Source organism: Oncorhynchus kisutch, linkage group LG4 (genome assembly GCF_002021735.2).
Source record: "Oncorhynchus kisutch isolate 150728-3 linkage group LG4, Okis_V2, whole genome shotgun sequence".
NCBI lineage: Eukaryota > Metazoa > Chordata > Actinopteri > Salmoniformes > Salmonidae > Oncorhynchus > Oncorhynchus kisutch.
Window position 1 is genome coordinate 70,261,346 of NC_034177.2, and position 17,468 is coordinate 70,278,813.

Below are 17,468 nucleotides of genomic sequence, written 5' to 3' on the forward strand. Positions count from 1 at the left end.
AACAGTCAACACCCACATCAGACTAAAGCCCTGAGTTCGGGGCCCTCTTAATGCATTCATTTCACACACATCAGTGGGTCCTACACAGGACAAGGCAGTCTATTGAAATGCCCATCTCAATCACAGCCCTTCATTACTTATACAGAGGAATGAAGTTCCGTTTGGCACCACTGTGGGATGTCATTAGAAAGCGTTGACCACATACACACACACACATCCACCCACACACACACACACACACACACACACACACACACACTGTAGTACAAGCATGTACTACACACGCATGCACACACACTCTTTCTCTAGCTCCCTCTAACATAAATGTTTGAAGCCATAAATATCATCAGCATTCTTTGACTGCTCTCTCTCTCTCTCTCTCTCTCTCTCTCTCTCTCTCTCTCTCTCTCTCTCTCTCTCTCTCTCTCTCTCTCTCTCTCTCTCTCTCTCTCTCTCTCTCTCTCTCTCTCTCTCTCTCTCTCTCTCTCTCTCTCTCTCTCTCTCTCTCTCTCTCTCTCTCTCTCTCTCTCTCTCTCTCTCTCTCACATTGCAGAGCGGAAAAACTAGTTTACAGCACACTGCGTTCAGAGGGAAACTCACTTGTGTTATGTAAATCAGGACAGATATTGGCAGAGACTCAAGGTTAGCCTAACACCAGCTTGTTTGGTTGCTGTAAGTGTTTTCATGTCCTCACAAACAACAAACGGGTACTGCAGTAATTATGTGATGCTGTTCGTGAATGTGTTTTTCAGACTGACACTGGTTTTTGACAAAGCCTGGCAGTGATAGAGGACAGGTATGAATAGAATTTGATTTCATTCAGTATGTAGTGTGTGGGTGTGTAAGTGCTTTAATAAGTACATTGTAAGAGGTGCTTGATAGACATTCTGCCAATGAGCATCCTAGCAATCGATTCCTTTACAGTGGCAGATGGGTCATTCGGGATTGGGATAATTGCCTTAATTTTCACTGTGTGTGTGTGTTTGTGTGTCTCGTTATTGACAAGGGGGATGACAAAGTCGAGAGAAAAGGTTGAGAAAATCTGTGGTCGCTAGATTGACAACAGAGACTCCATTAAAGTGACCTATCAAATCCTATTTGGGTTGAAGAGGCGATAGTTATCAAGCAAATTTATTAGACCTTGAATTGCCTCCATACACAACTTTACATTACAGTATATGGAGGAATAAAGCACATACACCCCCACCCACATCTTAGGCAGATCAAATTGGCAATTTAAAAAAATGCATTATTTGCGGAATTCCAATAAATACATTTGCCGGGCTCGGTTTTGGGGCTGAGAGTAAATTCAATAGCAGCTCCTTCCTTTTGCCCATAAAACAGCTAATGTCATCAACTGCGAACCTGCGTCAATTGAGTTATGCTGGGGGAAATGTATTAGCTCGTCTCCAATCTACACAATAGGGCGGATGGAAAGTCATTTCCATGCTAATGGTGATGACAAATGCATTGCAGACTTTCCATTTGTTGAGAGGATCTAAATTTGTCTCTGATTTGAATTGAACTCTAAATTACTGCTTAATTTGGTTCCACAGTGATGTATGGGTATACGGTGGAACTCTCATTTATTTTCTTGGGATGGTGGGAGTCTTCTGTTGGTCTGGGAGCTAACTGGATATTTCTGTGGGATGGTGGGAGTCTTCTGTTGGTCTGGGAGCTAACTGGATATTTCTGTGGGATGGTGGGAGTCTTCTGTTGGTCTGGGAGCTAACTGGATATTTCTGTGGGATGGTGGGAGTCTTCTGTTGGTCTGGGAGCTAACTGGATATTTCTGTGGGATGGTGGGAGTCTTCTGTTGGTCTGGGAGCTAACTGGATATTTCTGTGGGATGGTGGGAGTCTTCTGTTGGTCTGGGAGCTAACTGGATATTTCTGTGGGATGGTGGGAGTCTTCTGTTGGTCTGGGAGCTAACTGGATATTTCTGTGGGATGGTGGGAGTCTTCTGTTGGTCTGGGAGCTAACTGGATATTTCTGTGGGATGGTGGGAGTCTTCTGTTGGTCTGGGAGCTAACTGGATATTTCTGTGGGATGGTGGGAGTCTTCTGTTGGTCTGGGAGCTAACTGGATATTTCTGTGGGATGGTGGGAGTCTTCTGTTGGTCTGGGAGCTAACTGGATATTTCTGTGGGATGGTGGGAGTCTTCTGTTGGTCTGGGAGCTAACTGGATATTTCTGTGGGATGGTGGAGTCTTCTGTTGGTCTGGGAGCTAACTGGATATTTCTGTGGGATGGTGGGAGTCTTCTGTTGGTCTGGGAGCTAACTGGATATTTCTGTGGGATGGTGGGAGTCTTCTGTTGGTCTGGGGGCTAACTGGATATTTCTGTCCATCTGTAAATATCCATCTCCTTCCCTCAATTTCTCTGCATGTATTTCTTTCTCTTTCACTCTCTCTGCTGCATTACGAGTAGACTAGTCCCAGGGTTATGTCACTCTCTCTGCTGCATTACGGGTAGACTAGTCCCAGGGTTATGTCACTCTCTCTGCTGCATTACGAGTAAACTAGCCCCAGGGTTATGTCACTCTCTCTGCTGCATTACGAGTAGACGAGTCCCAGGGTTATGTCACTCTCTCTGCTGCATTACGAGTAGACTAGCCCCAGGGTTGTCACTCTCTCTGCTGCATTACGAGTAGACTAGTCCCAGGGTTATGTCACTCTCTCTGCTGCATTACGAGTAGACTAGTCCCAGGGTTATGTCACTCTCTCTGCTGCATTACGAGTAGACTAGTCCCAGGGTTATGTCACTCTCTCTGCTGCATTACGAGTAGACTAGCCCCAGGGTTATGTCACTCTCTCTGCTGCATTACGAGTAGACGAGTCCCAGGGTTATGTCACTCTCTCTGCTGCATTACGAGTAGACTAGCCCCAGGGTTATGTCACTCTCTCTGCTGCATTACGAGTAGACTAGTCCCAGGGTTATGTCACTCTCTCTGCTGCATTACGAGTAGACTAGTCCCAGGGTTATGTCACTCTCTCTGCTGCATTACGAGTAGACTAGCCCCAGGGTTATGTCAATCTCTCTGCTGCATTACGAGTAGACTAGTCCCAGGGTTATGTCACTCTCTCTGCTGCATTACGAGTAGACTAGTCCCAGGGTTATGTCAATCTCTCTGCTGCATTACGAGTAGACTAGTCCCAGGGTTATGTCACTCTCTCTGCTGCATTACGAGTAGACTAGTCCCAGGGTTATGTCAATCTCTCTGCTGCATTACGAGTAGACTAGTCCCAGGGTTATGTCAGTCTCTCTGCTGCATTACGAGTAGACTAACCCCAGGGTTATGTCACTCTCTCTGCTGCATTACGAGTAGACTAGTCCCAGGGTTATGTCACTCTCTCAGCTGCATTACGAGTAGACTAGCCTCAGGGTTATGTCACACTCTCTGCTGCATTACGAGTAGACTAACCCCAGGTTTATGTCAATCTCTCTGCTGCATTACGAGTAGACTAGTCCCAGGGTTATGTCACTCTCTCTGCTGCATTACGAGTAGACTAGTCCCAGGGTTATGTCACTCTCTCTGCTGCATTAAGAGTAGACTAGTCCCAGGGTTATGTCACTCTCTCTGCTGCATTAAGAGTAGACTAGCCCCAGGGTTATGTCAATCTCTCTGCTGCATTACGAGTAGACTAGCCCCAGGGTTATGTCAATCTCTCTGCTGCATTACGAGTAGACTAGTCCCAGGGTTATGTCACTCTCTCTGCTGCATTACGAGTAGACTAGTCCCAGGGTTATGTCACTCTCTCTGCTGCATTATGAGTAGACTAGCCCCAGGGTTATGTCACTCTCTCTGCTGCATTACGAGTAGACTAACCCCAGGGTTATGTCAATCTCTCTGCTGCATTACGAGTAGACTAGTCCCAGGGTTATGTCACTCTCTCTGCTGCATTACGAGTAGACTAGTCCCAGGGTTATGTCAATCTCTCTGCTGCATTACGAGTAGACTAGTCCCAGGGTTATGTCACTCTCTCTGCTGCATTATGAGTAGACTAGTCCCAGGGTTATGTCACTCTCTCTGCTGCATTACGAGTAGACTAGTCCCAGGGTTATGTCACTCTCTCTGCTGCATTACGAGTAGACTAGTCCCAGGGTTATGTCACTCTCTCTGCTGCATTACGAGTAGACTAACCCCAGGGTTATGTCACTCTCTCTGCTGCATTACGAGTAGACTAGTCCCAGGGTTATGTCACTCTCTCTGCTGCATTACGAGTAGACTAGTCCCAGGGTTATGTCACTCTCTCTGCTGCATTATGAGTAGACTAGTCCCAGGGTTATGTCACTCTCTCTGCTGCATTACGAGTAGACTAGCCCCAGGGTTATGTCACTCTCTCTGCTGCATTACGAGTAGACTAGTCCCAGGGTTATGTCACTCTCTCTGCTGCATTACGAGTAGACTAGTCCCAGGGTTATGTCACTCTCTCTGCTGCATTACGAGTAGACTAGTCCCAGGGTTATGTCACTCTCTCTGCTGCATTACGAGTAGACTAGTCCCAGGGTTATGTCACTCTCTCTGCTGCATTACGAGTAGACTAGTCCCAGGGTTATGTCAATCTCTCTGCTGCATTATGAGTAGACTAGTCCCAGGGTTATGTCACTCTCTCTGCTGCATTACGAGTAGACTAGCCCCAGGGTTATGTCACTCTCTCTGCTGCATTACGAGTAGACTAGTCCCAGGGTTATGTCGCCCTCTCTGTCACACACACACACACACACACACACACACACACTCACATACACACTCACACACTCTATGTCTCTCTCTCTACCTCTCAATTTCCATTCAATTTTAATTTAAGTGGCTTTATTGGCATTGGAAACATATATTTACATTGCCTAAGCAAGTGAAATAGATCATAAGTAAAAGTGAAATAAACAAAAAATTAACAGTAAATATTACACTCACAAAAGTTCCAAAGAATGTCATATCATGTCTATATACAGTGTTGCAATGATGCGCAAATGGTTATAGAACAAAAGGGAAAAGAAATAAACATAAATATAGGTTGTATTTACAACGGTGATTGTTCTTCACTGTCTCTCTCTCTCTCTCTCTCACACACACACACACACACACACACACACACACACACACACACACACACACACACACACACACACACACACACACACACACACACACACACACACACTATTATTGAGGCCTCACTAGACAGAAGAGGTAGGCTATACACTGTATTGTTGCCTCTAGCAACCACATCACTCTGTGTCTCACTCCCTTGTCTCTTTTACTCAGACCAGCTCCTGTGGCATGTGACATGATGTCAGATAATAGCCAATCCCTAGGGCCCAAACAACACAACAGAACCCAGCTCTGATTTCCACCACCAAAACTGATAGTGAGCCATTTATTTCTCATTTGATCCTTCATCATGTAATTCCCAGTAGCAAAGAGCGCTGTCACATGTCAATACCCAGTAGGAATGGATTCTCTGATGGAACTGGGGCACTGAAAAGACAGTCTGGCAGTTGATTGACTGGTACATGCTGATGCCACAGAGCCTATCGGGAAGGTGTAAGTAATAGACTAGTCATAACTCAAAGTGGAGATTTCACTTTATGCTGACATTGAAAAATGCACTCCATATTTATGTACCGGCATAGATTTAATCGGTTTGGCCAATTGACAATAATGAAATGCAAATCAGACTCTGTTTTTCAGCTGTATTGATGAAATACCAGAGTCTGGAAGAACAGAAGCTACAGATCAATATAGACTGTTACACGAGATAAGGAGCCATAAGATAGTTCCTTATGGAAGAACAAAGCAACACCGTGTTCAATATTTTCTAAGCACAAGCAATGCATTGCATTTAAACAAATAGGCTACCTGATATGGTATAAAAACTCCAGAAAATCAACATCGCTGTCAGAGAATGTGTAACCTAGGCTAATCTCTGTGATGCCCAAAACCATGTAATGATGAACAGGTATGCCATCAAACTTGAAGCCTATTTGCCTGCAACTAATCCACAATCTGAGACAGAGTCTATAGGCCTATACGTTTCCTGCTATAGGCTACTGGTTTACCTAGCTACCATATATATTTCTCTATCTATTTTAATTGTAGTGTTTGCTCAATTGGTCTGGTGAGGACAACCTGCAATTCAAATTCAAAGTCCCGAAAATAATTTAGAACCAAAGCAAACGTCTCTTCATCTCTCTCTCTCTCTCTCTCTCTCTCTCTCTCTGTCTCTCTCTCACTCTCTCTCTCGCGCGCGCGCCCTCTCTCTCTGTATCTATCTCCCCAACTCTCTCTCTCTCTCTCTCTCGTTAGGGTGAGTTCATCTCCATCCTCAGCGGACACTGACGTGTTCCTCTAGCAGTATGACAAAGTATCCCTCTTTTTCCTCCCGTTTTCCACCACTCTCTTTCTCTCTTCGTCCATTCCAGTCTTCCCCGTCCCCTTTCTCTCCACATCGCAATTTATCATCTCTCTGCACTGAAGCTCCTGCACCTGCTTCTCACCACTGCTCGCTAGACACCGACTCAACCAGCATCCAACCCCGGGAATGATACCCTTTCTCTCGGACACTACGGGAGTAGAGACCAGTGGATAGGTCTGCTTTTTGGTCTGTTTCAAAAGCTATTTGTGGTTTATCGGAAAGGCTGTGGGCTGAAGGCATGTTAAGAGGGATTACCTGTTGTTTTTAAGGGGTTCGTTTCGTCGCTCTGTTGTTCGAGGGATATGATCATCTCCACTTTTATCCGGGAGGAGACTCATCAAACGGTCCCGACCGGACGCGGACGTGACTATGTTTACATAACTCTAAAGGGGATGAATTTGGAGATTTATGACAGTTTATTGGAGATAACAAGAAACAAAGTCCTCATGTCAAAATAATGGTCGTATGTGGTCATTAAAATTATTTTGGAGAGTGCAAATTGTCGCCGAACGTTCGTATAATGCTTGGGTGTGATGAAGTGAGGTAAAGTGAGTGCACAGCTCAGATGTTTATCCCCTAACTTAGGCAAGATGAAATCGCTCTTCTACAGCCGCTTCTTCATCCTCCTGCCCTGGGTCCTCATCGTCATCATCATGATCCATATTGACACAAGGACGTCCGTCCGAAGTCCAGCCCTGGGCCGCGGAGGGGGCGCACATAGGCAAGACAGAACCAGCCCACCCCGGGCCAACCGCTCCGCTCTCCCGGCAATCTACGCCATCACCCCGACCTACAACCGGCCAGTCCAGAAAGCTGAACTTACCCGGCTCGCTAACACCTTCCGCCAGGTTCCTCGCTTCCACTGGATAGTAGTGGAGGACTCGACTGTGCGCACGGAGCTGGTGGTGCGCTTTCTCGCCCGCTCGGGGATGCAGTACACACACCTGAACATCTTTACGCCCCGCCGGTTCAAACGTACCGGGATGCCCCGTGCTACTGAGCAGAGGAACACGGCTCTCTCGTGGCTGCGGTCACATCGCTCCATCAAGGACGTGGGGATAGTATTCTTCGCGGATGATGACAACACATACAGTCTGGAACTGTTTGAAGAGGTAATAATAAATATACGACAGGCCCATAGCATGACATTATCAACAGACCAAAGCTTAGGGACAGTTCGACATTTACTCAAAAATCCGCAAAAAAATGATTACCACCACAAATAACTATAATTGTAGCAACACGGTATTTATAAACGTGAATATCTACCACTTCAGCATGGTTTTGTAGCACAGTAGATGCCATGCAGGGCTACTGAATAGAAGGTTCAATGGTTCGCCGACCACCATGGACCACCAGCTCTGTTCTTATCTCATTACACTATGATCAGAGCGGGCTGCAGACAATGATCAGCTAGGGGGAAATCCGATCATCATTATATAAAATACTGTATATGCAACGAATTTTGCCTCCACCCATTTTCTGTGCCCATTCACCACCCATGATCAATGAGCAACGGAAAACTGCATATGCTTCACACCTCTAGTGCTTCATCATGGTTTGCGTTTTCAACACCACAATCAAATAGAGTATGTCAATAACAAGAAGAATAATAATACATCCCTCCCTACTCAGTATCAATGGCTTAGCTTTACAATCTCTGAACTTCATTAAACAGTCTGGTGTTTTGTAACAGATGTCTCTTTCCATTCATCAAATGGCCATGGGCAGTTTGAATGCTGGAGTTATGTTAGAGTGGATGAAAGTGTGCAGGTAGTATACAGGAGACTTGTGAAGTAGCCTACCTAATCAGGCTGATTGTGTTTCTGCCATAAATCAAAGGTAATACATTTGAAAAGTGAAATGGCAAATGTTAAGGCTATATTGAAGCATTAGGTAGGTTCTGGGTCCCTGGTCAGCAACTAGGTTTGGTCTAGGGCCAATTCTTTTCTGAGCTAATAGTTGGCGGACCAAAACATAATTAGCATGATAGCAGCCCAATCCATACAGGCCCTCACTACAAATTGAACAAGATTTGAACACATCTGGTTAGTATATAATCAATGACAATAACATCATCATTTCGATCTGATTACACGGATAAAATGAACAATGGTTCTATTAAATTCGTTTTATTATGTCAATTTCTCTGTGCATTGATTGCAGAAAATCAGCTTGCAATCAAGAGAAAATGTAGCTCTCAAAGCCTCAACACAAAGGTGGATAATGAAAATAGGACTTTCAGGGAAGAATGGACACAGAAATATGCATTCTGACCATATTTCTCCAGTGCCAACACTTTCAAAAGTTACCTTTCCACCCAGAGAACCGACCCAACGCAGAACAATGGAAGGTTCAACTGCTGGCTACTTGTCCATTGCTTAATTATGCCGAACCCAACAACAGAAGACAACAAGTGCTTCCCTAAAAGCTGCCTGGGTTTAAACATATTCTCTTTTCAGAAAGTGAATAGCTGATACAGACATAATAACAGTCGTTTTTTTGTCTCCTGGAATATAGAAGCGCGTGGCTCAGCCTCAAAATGGCATGGAGATGAAGCAGCTATATCACCACATGCTTCGGAGTCGCAGCTTTCACGGGTATTGTTTCTAGCATAAGGCATGTGTGATGTCGTGAACATTATGCCATAGTCCAGTCCGTGTATTCGTACTGTGGGATTCCAGTTCCACAGTAGCCGGGCGGTGGGAGTGATATGCCATGTGCACTGGGTAATGCCAGGATCCTTCTGAGTAAAGTTCAACGAAAAGTATTCGAACGGCCGACCTCAGTTCTTATAAACATAAGCAATCTAAACAACGGTGGATGTTGCAGCATGTTTCTAGCACAAGGCATCACATAGCCCAGCATCATTATAGAGCGCTCTATGTAACTAGGGTCCTTTTTACTTATTTTCTAAATATAAAGCTAACAATAGGTAGGCTATCCTTTTTGCCCAGCTTTCTTTAACAAAGGGCATGGCATTCCCTCACCAGTCATATAGATGTCGCTAACCCTCACATAGTCTACCACCTTAATTCAAAGACCTGGTTTTAACCAAACCTTTCACATACACAGAGATATTTAAGGAGTGCATGGTGACAGTAGGCCTATTGGTGGATTTGGCTACCGACTGAATCTGTGGATAGCATAATTGTGTTTGTCAAACCGGTAGGCCTGCCTCACATTTCTTAAATAGGAAGAAATAGGCTTCAACAGAGCCCTCTTGTTGTTAGTGAAGGCAATTGTTGAAATGAATTAGGCCTACTCAAATGACTTTCAGCACCATTCGCTGTCCACCTCTGTTTGATTATGCCGCGGCCGCTGCCACAAAGCTGTCTGCTGCTCGTCTTATTAGCTCGTTCACTGTCTCCTGCACTCTCTTTTCTCATGAACTGACGTTTACATTTAACTTTTGCGTTATTCAGGAGGGGTAACCTTTTGTTGGGACATTACTTTTGGATCATTTTGCATCACGTCTCCGAGATCATTATTATTAAAACATTCTTAATGTTTTTTATTTTTTATGTGTGGTATAATTTCTAGTTAACACAAACTATTGAAATCAGTGACACATGCAATGACACATCTGACCTCTCTGCTGCCCATCACTTATTCTTCTATTTTCTCATGGATTTATATTGAAATTGGTGCAGATTTGAATGATTTTGTGTGTGGTATGGTTGCTAGTTAAGCACTTGGAGATCTGCACAAACCACGATTGTCACTATGGACGGAGGTCAGGATATACTTGTAGACTATATTGACCTGTGGTATAGCAAGCACAGAAAAGCATAGTGCATAAGGGAAGTACCAAAACACCTAGATAGGGGAGGCACATGCAAGCAGATGAGAAAATGTGGATATATGGAAGAAATTATAAAGTAAAACCTGCAAAAAGGGGAATGTAAACCAGGGGAAAAACAAACTGCTTTCCCCTGTGACCATTAAAAACAACATATCCCTCCTCAAAGCAAAAACAAAAGTTTGACAGCCCACCCATATTTTGACCCCCCCCCCCCCCCAGTACACTTCAAACTGTCCCTTATCAGTTTGCTAATCTAATATAGGGGTAATCAGATAGCATATGTGTGCATTCAGACACCCGATATGGAAATGAGGCTGGGATATCCTGAAGGGCCGACTCTCTGTGCAGGCTTTAGTTCCAGTACTGATTCTGGAGGGAACAAGAACCTGCACTTACAAAGTACATTTCACATTTCAAGTTCCTTGGTGTTCACATCACCAACAAACTAACATGGTCCAAGCACACCAAGACAGTCGTGAAGAGGGCACGACAAAACCTATTCTCAGGAGACTGAAAAGATTGGTGCCAAGCTTCCTGCCATCCAGGACCTATATACCAGGTGGTGTCAGAGGAAGGCCCGAAAAAATTGTCAAAGCCTCCAGTCACTCAAGTCGTAGACTGTTCTCTCTGCTACCAAACGGCAAGCGGTACTGGAGCATCAAGCCTAGGTCCAAAAGGCTCCTTAACAGCTTCTACCCCCAAGCCATGAGACTGCTGAACAATTAATCAAATGGCCACCTGGGCTATTTACATTTGTTTTTACACTGCCCACTACTCGCTGTTTATTATCTATGCATAGTCACTTTACCCCCACCTACATTTACAAATGACCTCGACTAACCTATACCACTGCACATTGACTCGGTACCGGTACCCCCTGTACATAGCCTAGTTGTTGTTATTTACCTCGACTAACCTATACCACTGCACATTGACTCGGTACCGGTACCCCCTGTACATAGCCTAGTTGTTGTTATTTACCTCGACTAACCTATACCCCTGCACATTGACTCGGTACCGGTACCCCCTGTATAGATAGCCTAGTTGTTGTTATTTACCTCGACTAACCTATACCCCTGCACATTGACTCGGTACCGGTACCCCCTATACAGATAGATAGCCTAGTTGTTGTTATTTACCTCGACTAACCTATACCCCTGCACATTGACTCGGTACCGGTACCCCCTGTATAGATAGATAGCCTAGTTGTTGTTATTTACCTCGACTAACCTATACCCCTGCACATTGACTCGGTACCGGTACCCCCTGTATAGATAGATAGCCTAGTTGTTGTTATTTACCGCGACTAACCTATACCCTTGCACATTGACTCTGTACCGGTACCCCCTGTATAGATAGCCTAGTTGTTGTTATTTACCTCGACTAACCTATACCCCTGCACATTGACTCGGTACCGGTACCCCTATACAGATAGATAGCCTAGTTGTTGTTATTTTATTGTGTTACTTTTTATTCCATTTTTTACTTTAGTTTATTTAGTAAACATTTTCTTAACTCTATTTCTTGAACTGCATTGTTGGTTAAGGGCTTGTAAGTAAGCATTTCACAGTAAGGTCTACATCTGTTTTATTCGGCGCATGGGACAAATACAATTTGATTTGATTTGATTTGCATATCACTTGTTTGGAGCGAGTCGTCTCTGTGGCTGTGTAATCTTCAATATAATTTCCTGTTGAAATAACCTGATTGACAGCAGGGGCTCGTCTCTCATTGTTTGCTCCGGAGATAAGAAGCACATGGGTTTTGCGTTGTGTGTGTGTGTGTGTGTGTGTGTGTGTGGGCTGGGGGGGAAAGGGAAAGAGGAGCATTGTACCCTTATCAACCAGCGACAACTTCAGATATGATGTGATTCACACAAGGCCACCTCAAACAATCTCTAAATGTATTCTAACCCCCTGCCATGCCACCAGTTGAACGGAGAATCAGGGTCCGTATGTATCAAGCAAGCATCTCAGAGTAGGAGTGCTGATTTCTCCAGTATGAAGTCGCCCCTAGACACCGTTGTAATACCCTTTATGATTTGTGGAGATGATCCTAAATCTTTGCCTAATGACAAAGTCTACCTAACAAGAGAAAAAACGGCATAAATAAATATATATTATTTTGGGGGCCTGTTTTATATGTTATGTTGGCATTAATACGTTTTGTGGTGGAAGGTGAACCTTCACCCCAGTCTGAGGTCCTGAGCACTCTGTAGCAGGTTTTCATCAAGGATCTCTCTGTACTTTGCTCTGCTCATCTTTCCATCGATCCTGACCAGTCTCCCAGTCCCTGCCGATGAAAAACATCCCCACAGCATGATGCTGCCACCACCATGCTTCACCACGGGTATGGTGCCAGGTTGCCTCCAGAAGTGATGCTTTGCATTCAGGCCAAAGAGTTAAATCTTGATGTCATGAGACCAGAGAATCTTGTTTCTCATGGTCTGAGAGTCTTTTAGGTGCCTCTTAGCAAATTCCACTTGGGCTGTCATGTGCCTTTTACTGAGTAGTGGCTTCCGTCTGGCCACTCTACCGTAAAGGCCTGATTGGTGGAGTGCTGCAGAGATTGTTTGTACTTCTGGAAGGTTCTCCCATCTCCACAGATGAACTCTTGAGCTCTGTCAGAGTGACAATTGGGTCCTTGGTCACCTCTCTCACCAAGACCCTTCTCCTTCGATTGCTCAGTTTCGCCAGGCGGCGAGCTGTATGAAAAGTCTTGACGGTTCCAAACTTCTTCCATTTAAGAATGATGGAGGCCACTGTGTTCTTGGGGACCTTCAATGCTGCAGATATTTTTTGGTACCCTTCCCCAGATCTGTGCCTCGACACAGTCATGTCTCGGAGCTCTATGCACAAATCCTTTGACCTCATGGCCTGGTTTCTGCTCTGACATACACTGTCAACTGTGGGACTGTAGGGGCTGTCTTCGTCCTCCTCTGACGAGGAGTAAGGAATGTCAGACCAATGCGCAGCGCGGTACGTGTTCATGCTCTTTATTAAACAAGCGAACACTGAAACAAAACAATAAACGACACGTGAAATAACCAACCGAAACAGTTCCGTGTGGAACACACTGACACAGAAAATAAGCACCCACAACTCAAAAGTGAAACCAGGCTACCTAAGTATGGTTCTCAATCAGGGACAACGATTGACAGCTGCCTCTGATTGAGAACCATACCAGGCCAAACACAGAAATCCCAAATCATAGAAAAAAGAACATAGACAACCCACCCAACTCACGCCCTGACCATACTTAAAACAAAGACATAACAAAAGAACTAAGGTCAGAACGTGACACGGACTTCATATAGACAGTGTGTGTGCCTTTCCAAATCATGTCCAATCAATTGAATTTACCACAGGTGGACTCCAATCAAGTTGTAGAAACCTTTCAAGGAGGATCAGTGGAAAGCTCAATATAACAAAGGGTCTGAATACTTATGTAAATATGATATTTTTTTCTGTTCTTTTTATACATTTGCAAAAACGAATGTAAAAACCTGTTTTTTCTTAGTCATTATTGGGTATTTTGTGTAAATTGATGAGAAAAACATATAATTTAATACATTTTAGAATAAGGCTGTAACGTAACAAAATTTGGAAAAAGTCAAGGGATCTGAATACATTCTGAATGCACTGTATATATGTAAATGATTGTTATTTATTTTAAAACATTTGGTCAGGGGCTCCCAAGCGGCCAGGGGCCCTAAGCGACCGCTTATGTCGGTTATGCCTGGGGCCGACCCTGCTATCTGCAGCTCCAAAGATAGGCCTGTGTAAAAATCTGTATTTTTATAGGCTGATAGTCAGCCTGCTCTCTCCACCTTGTCCAGGTCATTACAGAACTCACCTCCATAGTAATAGTCTGTCATAGAGCATTAATGACCTGTCATATTGTGGTAATAACCTGTCAAACCTGTCATGTTGTTTATTTTAGCATTTCACAGTTAGTGTAGCTGTCAAAGCAAGGCTATTTATTTTCTCATGAAGCAGTTTTGTATCCAAAATAAACAATATCAAGCTAGACCACATCGTAACTGGATTTGTAGAGTCAATGAGCAAAGGTTAACATTATGAAGAGCCTAGTATATTTCATCAATAAGGCCTGAGGGGGTGTGATATATGGACAATATACCACGGCTAAAGGTTGTTCTTAGGCATGACGCACTGGTTATACTACAACTTTCAGCCAATCAGCAATCAAGACTTGAACCACCAAGTTTATAAAGGGAAATAATGCACGCTCTAGAATGCCCTTCTTTTTACTGCTCTAATTACGTTGCTAACCAGTTTATAATAAGGCACCTTGGGTGTTTGTATTATATTGCTAATATATCAATGCTAAGGGCGTTGCGTTGTGCATAAGAAATGCCCGTAGCAATGGTATATTTAAGCAATAAGGCACGAGGGGGTGTGGTACTGTATATGGCCAATATACCACGGCTAAATGTTGTTCTTAGGCACGACCCAATTGCTATTACAGTATTAACTGGTTACCAACGGAATTAGAGCAGTACAAATCAATGTTTTGTCATACCTGCGGTATACGGTCTGATATACCATGCCTGTCGGCCAATCAGCATTCAGGGCTTGAACCAGCCAGTTTATAAAGGCATATAACACACCCCATTGGCCTTATTGCTTAAATGAAGCACAGTATATTTGCACGGTAGAATTCAATGGCTATAGTTAATTTTTATGTTTGAGATGCTTTTGAAAGCAAAAGTCGAATTGAAAACAGTATTGGTATTGTTGAATTCAATTTTCATAAAAGCATGCTAGGACTGATGGTTTGGCTAGCTAAACTAGCAAGTGTGTTTGTTTGGTTACCACGTCAACTACTGTAGCTATCTAGTTAACTTGTTAGCTACTTCAGTGGATGTTGAACACATTTCTACCAGCAAATGAACACATTTCTTGTGTTAAATGTGTTAAATTATAGCCATGATAATCAGCTCGGGGCTCTGTGTGTTCTCTGGAAAATATTAGAATGCCTAGCCCTCATTGATTATCCCTTACATAATTAATAACACCACCATTTAATTACTGTGACTTAGTGAGTGAGTGGTGTCACTAGCCTTACTGATTTTAGAGTAGCTATTTGATTTGTTGTTTCTCTCTCTTGTGTTAGGGACAGTTCGAAATATACTGGGGGGGGGGGATAGGGGAGGGTTGTCTATCTTTTTTTGCGTGATATATATTTTTATTGGGCACAGGGGAGGGTAGTTCATTTTTTTCCCTAGTTTACGTTTTCTCTTTCGCAGGTTTTACTTTATAATTTCTTCCATATATCCAAATTTTCTCATCTGCTTGCATGTGCCTCCCCTATATCAATGGGTTTTTGTACTTCCCATATGCACTATGCTTTTCTGCACGTTAACTATTACTATACCACAGGTCAATAGTCTACCAGTCTGTCTATCCTGCCCTCTATCCACCATTCATAGTGACAGTAGTAGTGGGTGGATCATTTGTCCGGACCTGAAATATGCTAACTAGGAATCATATAACACATAAACATTTATTCAAAGGTGCATCAATTTTCAATATGAATCCACAAGAACAAGTAGGAATAGCTGATAGGCAGCTGAGAGGCCAGGTGTGTCATTGCGCATGAAAGAACAGTGAGACACGCAGCTCAAAAAGCTCCCCTATTGATCTTGTTTAGGGACAAAACAATTATCCTACCTAGATTAGCCTACAACACCACAATGCAATGAATAACTGTTTTCAAGTGGGTACAGCATTCTACTCTAGGCTGGAAACCGCAGTGAAAATGTCCTTTGAATAATGGTGCAAAAGCCCTGTGATTTGAATGTTTCATTCCATTTGGATCAGTTGTGGGTCTATTTTCAACAGTTTATAAGGTCTAGAAAGGGACAGTAGCAGGCCAATCTGGCTGTATTTTAACTTCTGATAATGAGATGCTCTGTCTGTTGCAGACCATCATTCTCCCAAGTCGTCCTATAATAACGTGGCCACATTTGCTCTCAGCAGGCCCAGTTATTCCTCACTTCCTCACGCACCTAGAACCTAATACTTCAATATAGCCAAAATATTTGTCATTTAACTGTATTACCTTTATATGCCTTCTATTTGAGGTAGATACAGTGGGGCAAAAAAATATTTAGTCAGCCACCAATTGTGCAAGTTCTCCCACTTAAGAAGATGAGAGAGGCCTGTAATTTTAATCATAGGTACACTTCAACTATGACAGACAAAATGAGAAAAAAAATCCAGAAAATCACATTGTAGGATTTTTAATGAATTTATTTGCAAATTATGGTGGAAAATAAGTATTTGGTCAATAACAAATGTTTATCTCAATACCTTGTTATATACCCTTTGTTGGCAATGACAGAGGTCAAACGTTTTCTGTAAGTCTTCACAAGGTTTTCACACACTGTTGCTGGTATTTTGGCCCATTCCTCCATGCAGATCTCCTCTAGAGCAGTGATGTTTTGAGGCTATTGCTGGGCAACACGGACTTTCAACTCCCTCCAAAGATTTTCTATGGGGTTGAGATCTGGAGACTGGCTAGGCCACTCCTGGACCTTGAAATGCTTCTTACGAAGCCACTCCCTTCGTTGCCCGGGCGGTGTGTTTGGGATCATTGTCATGCTGAAAGACCCAGCCACGTTTCATCTTCAATGCCCTTGCTGGTGGAAGGAGGTTTTCACTCAAAATCTCACGATACATGGCCCCATTCATTCTTTCCTTTACACAGATCAGTCGTCCTGGTCCCTTTGCAGACAAACAGCCCCAAAGCATGATGTTTCCACCCCCATGCTTCACAGTAGGTATGGTGTTCTTTGGATGCAACTTAGCATTCTTTGTCCTCCAAACACGACAAGTTGAGTTTTTACCAAAAAGTTATATTTTGGTTTCATCTGACCATATGACATTCTCCCAATCTTCTTCCGGATCATCCAAATGCTCTCTAGCAAACTTCAGACGGGCCTGGACATGTACTGGCTTAAGCAGGGGGACACGTCTAGCACTGCAGGATTTGAGTCCCTGGCGGCGTAGTGTGTTACTGATGGTAGGCTTTGTTACTTTGGTCCCAGCTCTCTGCAGGTCATTCACTAGGTCCCCACGTGTGGTTCTGGGATTTTTGCTCACCGTTCTTGTGATCATTTTGACCCCACGGAGTGAGATCTCGCTTGGAGCCCCAGATCGAGGGAGATTATCAGTGGTCTTGTATGTCTTCCATTTCCTAATAATTGCTCCCACAGTTGAT

The 17,468-nt window shown here is 43.7% G+C and overlaps 1 protein-coding gene across 1 annotated transcript in view; it reads left to right on the top strand.

Moving 5' to 3' along the window:
- Window positions 1-6,297: 6,297 nt before the first annotated feature.
- LOC109888791 (galactosylgalactosylxylosylprotein 3-beta-glucuronosyltransferase 2) overlaps window positions 6,298-17,468 on the top strand; it is a 30,740-nt gene continuing 19,569 nt past the window's right edge. Inside the window, exon 1 of the mRNA XM_020479965.2 lies at window positions 6,298-7,530. Within this exon, the coding sequence (XP_020335554.1) occupies window positions 7,009-7,530 (522 nt within the window). The 5' untranslated portion in view covers window positions 6,298-7,008. The remainder of the gene's footprint in view (window positions 7,531-17,468) is intronic.